The sequence below is a fragment of the Anomaloglossus baeobatrachus genome, chromosome 2 (genome assembly GCF_048569485.1).
Source record: "Anomaloglossus baeobatrachus isolate aAnoBae1 chromosome 2, aAnoBae1.hap1, whole genome shotgun sequence".
NCBI classification, from domain to species: Eukaryota; Metazoa; Chordata; class Amphibia; order Anura; family Aromobatidae; genus Anomaloglossus; species Anomaloglossus baeobatrachus.
The window spans coordinates 692,191,417-692,205,774 of NC_134354.1; the positions used below are offsets into that span (position 1 = coordinate 692,191,417).

Sequence of the window (14,358 nt, forward strand, 5' to 3'; positions counted from 1 at the left end):
CGGACTGCCACCGAATTGGCGGATGCTACCGCCGTACGGCTCGCAGAGTCCAGGACAGCATTAATGGCGTAGGACGCAAACGCCGACGCCTGAGAGGTTAAGGACACCACCTGCGGAGCAGAGGCACGTGTGACTGCATTAATCTGCGCGTGACAAGCTGAGATAGCTTGGAGTGCCCATACGGCTGCAAATGCTGGAGCAAAAGACGCGCCGATAGCTTCATAGATGGATTTCAACCAGAGCTCCATCTGTCTGTCAGTGGCATCTTTGAGTGAAGCCCCATCTTCCACTGCAACTATGGATCTAGCCGCCAGTCTGGAGACTGGAGGATCCACCTTGGGACACTGAGCCCAGCCCTTGACAACGTCAGGGGGGAAGGGATAACGTGTGTCCTTAAGGCGCTTAGAAAAGCGCTTATCTGGACAAGCTCGGTGTTTCTGGACTGCCTCTTTGAAGTCGGAGTGATCCAGAAACGTACTCATTGTACGCTTGGGAAACCTAAAACGGAATTTCTCCTGCTGAGAAGCTGACTCCTCAATTGGAGGAGCTGGGGGAGAAAGATCCAACACCTGATTGATGGACGCTATAAGGTCATTCACTATGGCGTCCCCTTCAGGCGTATCTAGGTTGAGAGCGGCCTCAGGATCAGAATCCTGATCTGCCACCTCCACTTCATCCTCTAGAGAGTCTTCCTGCTGAGACCCTGAGCAGTGTGAAGAGGTCGAGGGGGGCTCCCAGCGAGCCCGCTTAGGCGGTCTGGGACTGCGGTCCGTGTCAGAGACCTCACCTTGGGACCTATGAGTCACCCCAGGAGCACTTTGCTGCTCCAACTGAGGGGGGCCTGGGGTCAATGATTCAACAGTGCCCGGGGCCTGTGTTACCGGTCTGGACTGCAAGGCCTCTAGTATCTTAGCAGACCATTTATCCATACTCTCAGAAAGTTTGTCAGCGAATACTGCAAACTCCGTCCCTGTCACCTGGACAGTGGTAGCAGGTGGTTCCACTTGGGCCACCAGTGGCAGAGGCTCCGGCTGAGTAAGTGCCACAGGGGCCGAGCATTGCACACAATGAGGGTAGGTGGAACCTGCCGGTAGCATAGCCGCACATGAGGTACAAGTTGCAAAGTAAGCCTGTGCTTTGGCACCCTTGCTTTTTGCGGACGACATGCTGTTGTCTCCTCTGAGTACAATCCGGGAGGGTATATAGCCAAAAACCAACAGTGCGACCGTACAGAGTAAATGTATAGCATATAAGCATATATATATATACACTTCAGCGCCCAGGGGGGTCAGCACCTAGAACAGGTGCGGCTTACCGACCGCTCAAAGCGGTTGTGTGACCACCAGATCCCTGCCTGGGCCTCCCAGAGCCGTGTTGACTCTCCTCTCCAGCGTCAGAGGTGCTGACAGGAATGGCTGCCGGCGTTCTGTGAAGAGGAGGGGGCCGTGGGCGTGCCCTAGAAAGTGCGGGAATCTGGTGCCCCACTGTGCTGAGTGAGGGGGGAGGAGGATACAAAGTATGCTCCAGCCCTCAGCGCTGACGTCCCGTGCAGCGTCCCGCCCTTCCCCTGACTGGCAGGCCCGGGGGCGGGAATATGCGGTACTAGGCCGCAGAAGCCGGGGACTAAAGTTACAAGCGCGGCCGGCAAACAAGCGCGGTCAGCGCGGTAGTCCCGGCGCACTAACACACCCAGCAGTGCTGCAGCGTGTATGACACAAGCGCTCCATGCGCCGTCCCCAAGGGGACACAGAGTACCTCACAGTAGCAGGGCCTTGTCCCTGACGATACCCGGCTCCTGTCCAGCAGATTCCCCAGGGGCTGCGGAGGGAGCACGGTCCCAGTGTCTGGAGACCGATTAGGATCCCACTTCACCCAGAGCCCTTAAGGGATGGGGAAGGAAAACAGCATGTGGCTCCTGCCTATGTACCCGCAATGGGTACCTCAACCTTAACAACACCGCCGACCAGAGTGGGGTGAGAAGGGAGCATGCCGGGGGCCCTGTTATGGGCCCTCTTTTCTTCCATCCGACATAGTCAGCAGCTGCTGCTGACTAAATTGTGGAGCTATGCGTGCATGTGTGCCTTCTTCGCACAAAGCATAAAAACTAAGGAGCCCGTGATGCACGGGGGGGTGTATAGGCAGAAGGGGAGGGGCTTTACACTTTTAAGTGTAATACTTTGTGTGGCCTCCGGAGGCAGAAGCTATACACCCAATTGTCTGGGTCTCCCAATGGAGCGACAAAGAAAAAGTGGAGACAAAGTGGAGACAAAAATGGAGAAAAAGTGGAGAAAAAGTGGAGAAAAAGTGGAGAAAAAGTGGAGAAAAAAAGTGGAGAAAAAGTGGAGAAAAAAATGGAGAAAAAGCGGAGAAAAAGTGGAGAAAAAAATGGAAAAAAGTGGAGAAAAAGTGGAGAAAAAGTGGAGAAAAAAAATGGAGAAAAAGTGGAGAAAAAAATGGAAAAAAAAAGTGGAGAAAAAGTGGAGAAAAAAAATGTAGAAAAAGTGGAGAAAAAGTGGAGAAAAAGTGGAGAAAAAAAGTGGAGAAAAAGTGGAGAAAAAGTGGAGAAAAAGTGGAGAAAAAAATGTAGAAAAAGTAGAGAAAAAGTGGAGAAAAAAATGGAAAAAAATGGAAAAAAAGTGGAGAAAAAGTGGAGAAAAAGTGGAGAAAAAGTGGAGAAAAATTGGAGAAAAAGTGGAGAAAAAGTGGAGAATAAGTGGAGAATAAGTGGAGAAAAAGTGGAGAAAAAAAGTGGAGAAAAAAAGTGGAGAAAAAGTGGAGAAAAAGTGGAGAAAAAGTGGAGTAAAAGTGGAGAAAGAGTGGAGAAAAAGTGGAGAAAAAAATGTAGAAAAAGTAGAGAAAAAGTGGAGAAAAAAGTGGAGAAAAAGTGGAGAAAAAGTGGAGAAAAAGTGGAGAAAAAGTGGAGAAAAAAATGTAGAAAAAGTGGAGAAAAAATGTAGAGAAAGTGGAGCACCCTTTGGTGCCTTTCATGTGGCACTAAGGGGTGCTTAGCTTTGTATTTAGCCAAAAAAATGAAAAAAAAAATGACGTAGGGTTCCCCCTAGTTTTGTAGCCAGCTAGGGTAAAGCAGACGGCTGCAGCCTGCAGACCACAGCTGGCAACCTCACCTTGGCTGGTAATCCAAAACTGAGGGCACCCCACGCTGTTATTTTAAATTAAATAAATAATTTAAAAAAAAACACGTAGGGGTCCCCCAAAATTGGATCACCAGCCAAGGTAAAGCAGACAGCTGGGGCCTGATATTCTCAGACTAGGGAGGTCCATGGTTATTGGACTCTCCCCAGCCTAAAAATAGCAGGCCGCAGCCGCCCCAGAAGTGGCGCATCCATTAGATGCGCCAATCCTGGTGCTTCGCCCCAGCTCATCCCGCGCCCTGGTGCGGTGGAAAACGGGGTAATATATGGGGTTAATACCAGATGTGTAATGTCACCTGGCATCAAGCCCTGGGGTTGGTGAGGTCAGGCGTCTATCAGATACCCGACATCACCAACCCAGTCAGTAATAAAAAAAAATAGACAAACACATCTTTATTTGAAAAAACACTCCCCAAAACATTCCCTCTTTAACCAATTTATTAGAATGAAAAACAAATCCAGGTCTGGTGTAATCCAAGGGGTTGCCATGACGATCCACACTGTCCCAGTCAATGAAGAGCAGGATGTTCCCCATTGGCTGGGAGAGCAGTGCAGTGACCTGAGCTACCATCAATGGGTCAGCCCAGGTCACTGCAGGGGGGTGACAAGTGCTGCTGTCAGCGAGGTACATTACCTGCGCTGATCTCCAGCACACTGACAGCCCCTGTCACTGAGTTCAATGACCGCCGCCTTCACAGCCAAATATCGCGAGAGGCCCGTGACGTCACCGCTAGTCAGTCTCGGGTCGTAAGCGAGAGGTGATGTGACAAGCGGCGGCCATGGAGGACAGTGACAGCGCTGAGGTCGGGATGGCGGGACTTCATCACCGCAGGTAAGCCGAGCGGTGGGGGGGGGGGTTTGTGTGTGTGTGTGTGTGTGTGTGTGTATGTATGTATGTGTACATGCCGCGGGCAGGAGGGGGCGGAGCGAGCTGAGCGGGGAAGTGTGGGCTTCCTGCACGTAACTAAGATAAACATCGGGTTACTAACCAAAGCGCTTTGCTTGGATACCCGATGTTTATCTTGGTTACCAGCTTCTGGCAGGCTGCCAGCGATGGCTCCTGCACACTGTAGCTGTAAAAAGCCCTGCTTTTTGCTGCTAGAACCGTTCTCGAACGTATCTAGAACTATCGAGCTTTTGCAAAAAGCTCGAGTTCTAGTTCGATCTCGAACAGCCCCCAAAATCACTCGAGCCTAGAACTGGAGAACCTCGAACCTAGAACCGCGCTCAACTCTACACCTTATATTCATTTGTGACTCTGGAGCTGATAGTTTTATATGTATGTACACTTATAAGCACGTTAGCACTTTTTCTTTTTAGTCAAGCAACTTTGCTATATTCAGCTAAATAGCTGAACACTATACTGTGCTTTGCTATTTACCTTGTCTGAGACTTTGTAGCTGACAGCTTGTGTATATATATTTATATACTGGTAAGCACTTTGGCACCTTATTTAACAACTTTTTCTGCTTATTATTTTGTAATATACAGCTGAATATTTCTTCCTATTCTGCTCTTTTTTTCTTATTGAGATCGGTTTTTGCCATTTGGCTTGAATATTTTTAAAGGTATTTTGGCTGATTAGTTCCTTTCCTTCTTACAACTTTCATGCGATTTAAATTGCAGGTCTGTATATTACACTCTGTATTTTGAGACTTTTTGGTCATTATTGTGCTTATATTTAAAGATCTTTACTGAATTAGGCTTTAGTCTTACATTTTCATGTGACTTTTATCATAAATTAGCACTTTGCACATTGCATCTTGTTTTTTACTTTTATTTTTGATTTTTTCAGTGATTGTTTCACCCCTATTTTCATAATAATTTTTTGAGTAATATAGCCTTATGCACATTGTGTGTTCTTAATTTTTACATGATTCACACACTATTTTACCTTGAATATTATTGTTATTAATTTTTATAAAGTCACACGTAGATGTTTCTTACCATCGGCCTATACATTTTTTTTAAAAAAAGTAGTAATTATTTTTTCATAAGCGCATGAAGGTTTTAATAAGGATATTTAACCTGTATATATATAAAAATTTGGAATACATTGTTTTATGTTATTTAATCTAAATTTGATAAACAGTTCGGCTTTGTATATACTTTGGTGCACGTCTTATAGTTATTTTTATATTTTTGCTTATATATCGTCCCTCATGTTGAAGCATCATTATTATTATTATTATTGATTTTAACATTGATATGCATATTTTTATGAATTATTCAGAAATAAAACTTATTGAAATCACTGTTTTTTTGTGGACAATCCTTGCTCCTCAAATGTTGTTTTGAATTTTATTAGCAGTGAATATTATTTTCAGACCTTTGTTGTTAACTATATAAATCTAGTAACAAAATAATCGTACCGACATGCAGGATAAAGTTAACGGAGTTGTGTGAGACTTTAACACTTAACCCTAAGGTCGGAGTCACACTTGCGAGAAACTTGCGCTAGTCTCGCATCGCATTACCTGGCACGGCCTCACACTCTCCTGAGAGGAGCCTCTCAGCTGCACAGAAATACATGCAGCTGACCCGCTCCTGTCAGGAGAGTGTGTGGCTGAGCCGGGTAATGCGATGTGAGACTAGCGCGAGTCTCTTACAAGTGTGACTCTGGCCTAAGATAAGACATGTTCAGTGGGGGTGCCACACCCCGCATCCTCACCGATCGGATACTGCATATCCGCTCCTTATTCAAATCAATAGTGGTGGATATGCAGTAACCGGCCGTGGTCACTATTCCGTTGACGGAACTGTGCTGTGCAGATCCGCAACTGAGTAGTTCCGGGTGGCGGTGACAACAGGGACAGCTGATCATCAGACAATATCCTAAGGTTAAGTTATTAATGTTAAAGTCTTGGACAACCCCTTTAACATGCAATTTTTCACCGCACAGCACAGATTTTTCACCTACTGGGAGATGCCATAAATTTGATGAAGACCTTTTACTAATTACAATAGAAAGATCAATTATTTTTGCACCCCAGCACAATTTACCTTTCTTTTAACCCAGTAGTTACAGCCTTCGTTTCCCTTACGTAGGAGTCCACAGCCTCTGTCACAGCTTTATCCAGGAGAATATTCATATGGTTGCTCATGTCCTCCAAAAGTCCTGCCTTTACTCCCTGGAGAAAACAATAGGTCGCATTAGACGTGATGAATGTACAGTATTGGGAAAAACATGCGTTCCCCGCCAATGTACCATGTTTGCCAGATAAGTAGGCGTTTCCTGCTTAACCCCTTAATGATGGAACCAACTTTGACCTTAATGCCCAGGTCAAATTTAAGAATTCTGAGTAGTGTCACAGATCTCGGTGATTCTGAGATTGTCTTAATGTGACATATTGGACTTAATGTTAGTGGTCAATTCAGGATGATATTTTTTGCATTCACGTGTAAAAATAAAACTTCAAGTTTGATGTCCTTGACATATCAACGACCAGCTGCGCAGATTAATGACAGTCAATGCCGTTATGGCGCAAACTATCACTTTAAGGGTACGCTCACATGAGCATATAAATCAGACGAGTGCAATGCGAGAAAATACCTCATTGCACTCAGACCAATGTTAGTCAATGAGGCAGAGTAGTTGGTCAGCTTTTCTCGCATCCAAATTGTAGATGCAAGAAAAGTCGCAACATGCTGCGATTGTATCCAGAAAACGTCCATAACTTGCCAATACAAGTCAATGGGTGCGAGAAAAAAACAGACGGCACACGGACCATCCTAGTGACGTTTGTTTTTAAGGATACAATTCTATCATGTAGCACAGAACACTGTAAATGGTCCTGTACATGACTGTAAATGGTCCTGTACATGACTGTAAATGGTCCTGTACATGACTGTAAATGGTCCTGTACATGACTGTAAATGACTAATAGCTGCTGAGAAAAAAACGGATTGCACGCGGAGAGCACACTGAGAGCACACGGATGACAAGTGAGAAAAAAATCGTCCTACTCTCCTTCATGAGAATGGGACCGTTTTTTCATACATTTGTGTGAGTCCAGCCTAATCATGAATGTGCCTTATATGGTGGAAATCACGCACAATCAAAAATGTTTTTATAAAATCAACGGGCGTACTGGGAAAACTAACCAGAAAGGGATCGACAGCGGCAGGTGTCGAAGTGATTGTACCTTATCTAAGGGAGTATCCAGATAGGGCTGCGGTGGAGTTACTAGAGAATGGTTTTTCTTTCAGTTTTAGAATCCCCTATTTGCCGGATGCCAAGTTTTTTTGGCCGGACAACTCCATTATTGTGCCAGACTGGATCGCTATCCGGTTGTTAGGGTATTGCATGTTGGGGGAAATGACTTGGGCGTTCGGTCAGCCAAAGTCCCAGTCAGGGATATAAAAAATTGGAGTTATGTAGGTTTCAGGAACTATTTCCGATGGTAATTGTGGTATGGCCAGAAGTCATGGCGCTCCTTACTTGGTTGAATGCTCGCTTGGTGGATAGAATTAACAGAGCCAGGGGGAGAGTGAATAGCGCTGTTTAAAAAATTTGTGGGTAGAAATGGTGGAGTATTAGTGCGTGATAGACAGTTAGTGGTACCAGACCCAGATTTCCTATGAGAGGATCGGGTTCACTGGAATGATATGGGCTTGGATTTGTGGAATATGGATTTGACAGAAAAAAAAATAATATGATAAAGGTGTGGCGGGACTCTCAGGAGCAAGGTTTCGTGTCCGATCTCTGAGGAGGTCAAGGATGACTTTGTTTAATGGAGTAAAGGGTCACATCGGAGGTCTGCTGACCCCTCATGATTGGTTATTGTTAAGTTCTTGCTGGGATGGTTCCCGGGGAACAGGTTAAAATTTGGAAGGGACAGCACTGTTACATTTGTCAGCCCTGAGTCGGAGTGGTGTGACTGGGGATGGTATTCTGGTGTTGTTCAGTGGTTTAGGCCATCCAGGATCTCCTCAGAGGAAAGGTTATAGTTATTATATTGAGTATGTTATTAATGGTAATTAATAAAGGCTTCTGTGGCCGTATATTTCAAATGTCACTCAGCTTTATGTGATTTTGTGCTTGGACACTTTACACTACCCTAGTCATGTCACATGTCTATTTTACATCAAAGCAATTTTTGAAACATAAAAAAATATATAGTTAGAAGGGTTAAAAGTTTAATCAGCAATTTCTCATTTTCCAACAAAATGTACAAAACCATCCCAAGAAGTTTATTAACTATTTAGGTGCTTCACAGGAACTAATGTAAAGTGAAGTGGAATAAAAAAAAATATATATATTTTTTTTTTACATTTTACCTAAAAATGTTGCTTTAGCCCCAATGTATTCACTTTTACAAGGAATAGCACGACAAAATGGACACCAAAAATGTGTCACCCACTTTCTTCTGAGCACATTGACACCCCATGTAGTTAGAAACCCCTGTTTGGATAAATGGCCGGGCTCGGAAGGGAAGGAGCAATATTTGAATTTTGGAACATAAATTAGGCTGAAATAGATTGTGGCACCGTGTCACATTTTCAGAGCCCCCTAAAGGGCGCTTTACACGCTACAATATATCTTACGATGTGTCGGCGGGTTCACGTCGTAAGTGACGCACATCCGACATCGTAAGTTACATTGTAGCATGTAACAGCTACATGTGATTGAATGGTAAAACCTTCATCGCACGCACGTCGTTCATTTCCTAAAAAATGAACGTCAGGTTGTTCATGGTACCCGAGGTAGCACACAACGCAGTGTACCCCGGGAACGATGAACAGATCTTACCTACGTCCTACGGCTCCCGCCGGCAATGCAGAAGGAAGGAGGTGGGCGGGATGTTTATGTCCGGCTCATCTCCGCCCCTCCGCTTCTATTGGCTGGCTGCCGCGTGACGTCAATGTGACGCCGAACGTCCCTCCCACTCCAGGAAGTGGATGTTCACCGCCCACATTGAGGTCGTATGGAGGGGTAAGTACGTGTGACGGGGGGGTTATTCGTTTGTGCGACACATTCAACAAATTGAACGTGCCGCACATACGATGGGGGCAGGTACGATCGCATACGATATCGTATGCTGGATTGTATGGTGTAAAGCAGGCTTAAGGTACCAAAACATCAGAAACTCGCCACATTTTGGAAATGATACCAACCAAGGAATTTATGTAGGGGGGTGTTGAGCATTTTGATCCCATAGGTGCTTCAAATAACTTATTAATATGTGGTTAGTTTTTTTCTCTCTAAAATGTTAATTTAGCCCAAAATTTGTAATTTTGACAATGGATCATAGCAGAAAACAGACACCATAATTTGGTACGTAATTTGTTCTGAACACAGTGACATCTCATACAGGATCAAAAACTAACATTTTGGCACATGGCAGGGCTCGGAAAACAAATAGAGCCATTTGATTTTTGCAATGCAAACTTGGACAACATGCTGCATTTCCAAAGCCCTTGAGGTGCCAAAAAAAGCAGAAGCACCCACATGTGACCCCGTTTGGCAAACTAAACTCTATAATGAGGTTATCTATTAGTCTGATGAGTATTTTTAACCCACAAACTACACTGAATTTTCTTAGATTAAGTGGTGAAAACGAGAAATGTAGGGTTTTCCACTAAATTTTACTTTATACAACAAAATTATCCCAATAACAACTATGAAATAATTAAAAAGGTTTTATTGATGGCACATTAAAAAACATAATAGACACAGACATGATTTAAAATAGATAAAATAAATGAACCTGAAGGCAGGGAGAGCAGGTCATACACCATTAATGATAGAGTATATGCAATAGAAAATCCCTGCAAATTGAAATATTATAGTCAGTCACTGACTATATTATATTATTATTATTATATTATAGTCAGTCAGTCCCTGAGGAAGCGGTGTGAAACGCGCGTTGGAGTGTGTGGCGGGGGAGCTGTGTCACACTACCATTTTGACAGCAGGTCTGGTATATCTATGTCAGTAGATTAACGTCAGTGAGGTAATTTTGGGATGCGGTTATATTAGGTATTTTACCAATATGAGTTTATTATAACTTGCATTACCACTTTAATGTTTATATATAGTGACTGACTATAATATTTCAATCTGTAGTTATTTTCTATTGCATATACTCTATCATTAATGGTGAATGACCTGCTCTCCCTGCCTTCAGGTTCATTTATTTTATCTATTTTAAATCATGTCTGTGTCTATTATGTTTTTTAATGTGCCATCAATAAAAACCTTTTTAATTATTTCATAGTTGTTATTGGGATAATTTTGTTGTATTTGTATTCGTATAACCCAGTAGGTTACGGGTTGTGTAAAACAATTTTTGGTCAAATCTTCTAATTTTGGGCTTATAAATTTTACTTTAGCCTCAAAAGTTTAATTCACAAAAAGGGAAATAGGAGAAAATGGACAGGACAATTTGTTATGCAATTTTTACCGAACATGGCAGTACCCCATATGTGATTGTACACTACTATTTGGAGCACATAGCGAAGATCAAATGGGAAGGAGCACAACTAAAGGGTGCTTTACATGCTGCTACATCGCTAGCGATAGCTAGCGTTGTGGTGCGCGATAGCACCCGCCCCTGTCGTTCGTGCGACATTTAGTGCTTGCTGCCGTAGCGAACATTATCACTACGGCCGTGTCACACGCACATACCTTTTCAGCGACGTTGCTGTGACCGCCGAACAATCCCTCCTTCAAGGGGGAGGTGCGTTCGGCGTCATAGCGGCGTCACTGCGGTGTCCCTAAGCGGTCACCCAATAGCAGAGGAGGGGCGGAGATGAGCGGCCGGAACATGCCGCCCACCTCCTTCCTTCCTCATTGCCGGTGGACGCAGGTAAGGAGATGTACGTCATTCCTGCGGTGTCACACATAGCGATGTGTGACGCCGCAGGAACAACGAACAACCACCCGCATGCACCACCAGCGATATTATGAAAAGGAGCGACATGTCAACGATCAACGATTTTTGACGTTTTTGCGATCGTTGATCGTCGCTCCTAGGTGTCACACGCTGCGATGTCGCTAACGGCGCCGGATGTGCGTCACTAAGGACGTGACCCTGACGATATATCGTTAGCGATGTCGCAGCTTGTAAAGCACCCTTTAGCGTATTAAGACCGCAGAATCAATTTTAATAGATTGTGGCCTCTATTAGCCGAGCCCCTGAGGTGCCCGATCAGCAGAAACTCCACAAGTGACCCCATATTAAAAAGGTCATCTAGGGGTGTAGTGAGTATTTTGAACCCACAGGTGCCTCACAGAATTTTATAACATAGGGATGTGGACATATAACATTTTAGTGGTAAAAAATGTAATATTTTTATTAGCTACAAATTTGTCAGGTACACAAGGGTTAAAAGATGAAAATGGACCCCACAATTTATTGCACAAGTTCTCCAGAATGCAGTGATGCCCTATATGTCATCAGAAACTACTGTTTGGCCACACGGCAAGGCTAAGCAGGAAGGAGCTATTGCTAGAATACTTTGCAGGCAACATTTGCGGAGCCCTTAGGCTATGTTCACACTAGAAAAATGATTTTTCTTAAGAAATTTCTTAAGAAATTTCTTAAGAGTGAAGGATTAGTGCACCTGCGTTAAAAAACGCATCAAAAACGCACCTGCGTTTTTGCCGCGTTTTCGGTGCGTTTTTGGTGCGTTTTCGGTGCGTTTTTGGTGCGTTTTTACCGCTGGTTGCTCCCTGCGTTATTGTGTCAATTATCTATGGCAAAAAACGCAGTTAGCTGCAGAAAAGAAGTGACATGCTCATTCTTTTTCTTAAGAAAATCTACTGAAAGAATTTTCTTAAGAAAAAAACGCAGTGTGCGCACAGCTAATTTTTTTTGCCATAGGTTTTGCTGGGGAATGTCTGCAGAAAGGTTACAAGAATTTCTCAAGAAATTTCTGCAGCAAAAACGGACCCAAAACGGACCCAAAACGCAGGTAAAAAACGCAGTGTGTGAACATAGCCTTAAGATGCCAGAACAATAGAAAAAAACAAAAGTGACCCTATTGTGGAAATTTCACATCCCAATTCATTTATCTATGGCTGCAGTGATTATTTTGTAGCATCCACGGCACGCTCTTTTTCTGGAGAATAAAAAATGCCAGTTTAGTGCATATATATTGTGCCACCATACATTGTAGTACCCCCATACATTGGGCTCAGCTTGTGCTTCTGGAGACATGCACCCCGTAAATTAAGTGCGCTCTCCCCACTACAATAATGTCGCACATGTGGCCTTTTATGGTGGTTTAGGCACGGGGGGGGGGCTCAGAAGGAGGGGGGCATTTAGAATTGGGAGCGCAGATTGCATTGGATTTTACGTGAGGGGTGGGAGCCATATCACTTTAGTCTTTATTCTACCAGTAACGTGGGTCCCCCGATATTTCCAGTGACAGATGACAAACCTGAGTGGGGACTGGGTTTGTGAAGGATAAGTTATGGATTTTATTGGTAACATTTTGGGGTACAGAACATTTTTTGATCACTTTCAATTTTATGGCTGGAATCACATTCTTGTGTTCTGCGCTGAGCACTTACATCGGGGTTTCTATGTAAATCACCCAAAAATGTGATTCAGACGTAATACCGGACGGAACTGCTCACTACACCAAATGGAGACACTTTGGACACTGTTTGGCGTCTGTTTCGCTGGTGCCCTTCTTTTTTGGAGTGCACATGTGTGATGGTCAACATTTGTGCGCTAAAAAGATGCCTAAAATGATGGGACACCCCCGAAACAGAGACCAGATGGAGTTCAAAATGTTTCCATCTGCCTCATGAAAGTGAGTGGTTCCAACAGAGGCTTTGCCTGAATTGCAGTTTTTGGGATTTACACGGAAATCCCAAAGTAAGTACTCAGTGGAGAGCGCAAGATAAATATCAGCTGAGCCTTATTCTGATTTTTGGGAGTAGAATAGAGAAATAGCAGTACAAGAATAGTTCTTATTTTTATTTTACATGTTTCACCCTGCGCTATTAGTGATAGGTAAGATTTATTCTTTGGGTCTGTGCGATTACATTTATTATAATAAATAGTTTTTCCATCTCAATATTCTGAGAGCTGTGACTTTTATTTTTCGGCAAACAGGGCTGTCTAATGAGTTATTTTTTGCATAAGAAGTTGTAGATTTTTTTTGGTACCACTTTGGGGAATATATCACGTTTGATCGCTTTGTATTCAGATTTTTCAGATGAAGAATGAACAAAACGAGCAATTCACTTATTGTTTTGGTTTTTTTTTACGTAGTTAACCCTGGGGTAAAAGTCATAAGACCGATTTAAGGCCCAGTCACACACAACGACTTACCAGTGATCCCGAAAACGATGCGACCTGATAGGGATCACTGGTAAGTCTCTGGGAGGTCGCAGGTGAGAAGTCACACAGTCAGATCTTACCAGCGATGCAGGATCAATACAGGTCACAGTAGCGACCTGTATAACGATCTCAGCAGTCACTGTGATCCTGTCACACAGTGTCAAACACAGTGATGTGTTCTGCCCAGCAGGACATCGCCTTTGAAGAAAATGGCCTGGACAATTTTGCAACGACTAGAGATCTCACAGCAGGGGCCTGATCGCTGGTAGGTGTCACACATAACAAGATCGCTAACGGGATCGCTATTGCAGAAACCGTGACTCAGCTGTTATCTCGCTAGCGATCTCGTTATGTGTGACGGTACCTTAACTGTTCGAGTCCATATGGTTACGGTAATACCATAATATACGTAGCTTTTGTTTATGCTTTGCTACTTTTACATACTAAAAACAATATTTTACAAACAAATTGTTTTTGCATCGCCATTTTTTGAGGGGTGTAACTATTACTTTTTTTCCAACTGAGCCATATAAGGGCTTGTTTTTTGCGAGAAGGTTTTGCATTTTCATTTCTACATTGTTTCCCTGAAAATAAGCCCTAGCAGGATTTTTTGGCCTTTTTGGAATAGGCTTGAAATATAAGCCTCATGTCGGCGTCACATGGTACGATATATCGGGCGATATGTCGCCAGGGTCACGTCGTAAGTGATGCACATCCGGCATCGTTTGATATATCGTAGCGTGTGACAGCTACGAGCAACGGTGAACGAGCAAAAATACTCACCTTATCGTTGCTCGTTGACACGTCGCTCATTTTCAACAAGTCGTTCTTCTGTGCGCCGGTTGTTCATCCTTCCCGGGGCAGCACACATCGCTCCATGTGACACCCCGGGAATGATGAACACAGCT

The 14,358-nt window shown here is 43.8% G+C and overlaps 1 protein-coding gene across 6 annotated transcripts in view; it reads right to left on the reverse strand.

Annotated features, from left to right (window-relative positions):
- SOAT2 (sterol O-acyltransferase 2) overlaps nucleotides 1-14,358 on the reverse strand; it is a 170,387-nt gene that overhangs the window by 105,008 nt on the left and 51,021 nt on the right. For all 6 annotated transcript variants that reach the window (XM_075337221.1, XM_075337222.1, XM_075337224.1 and 3 more), the window contains one exon: nucleotides 6,156-6,283. In XM_075337221.1, the coding sequence (XP_075193336.1) occupies nucleotides 6,156-6,283 (128 nt within the window). The remainder of the gene's footprint in view (nucleotides 1-6,155; nucleotides 6,284-14,358) is intronic.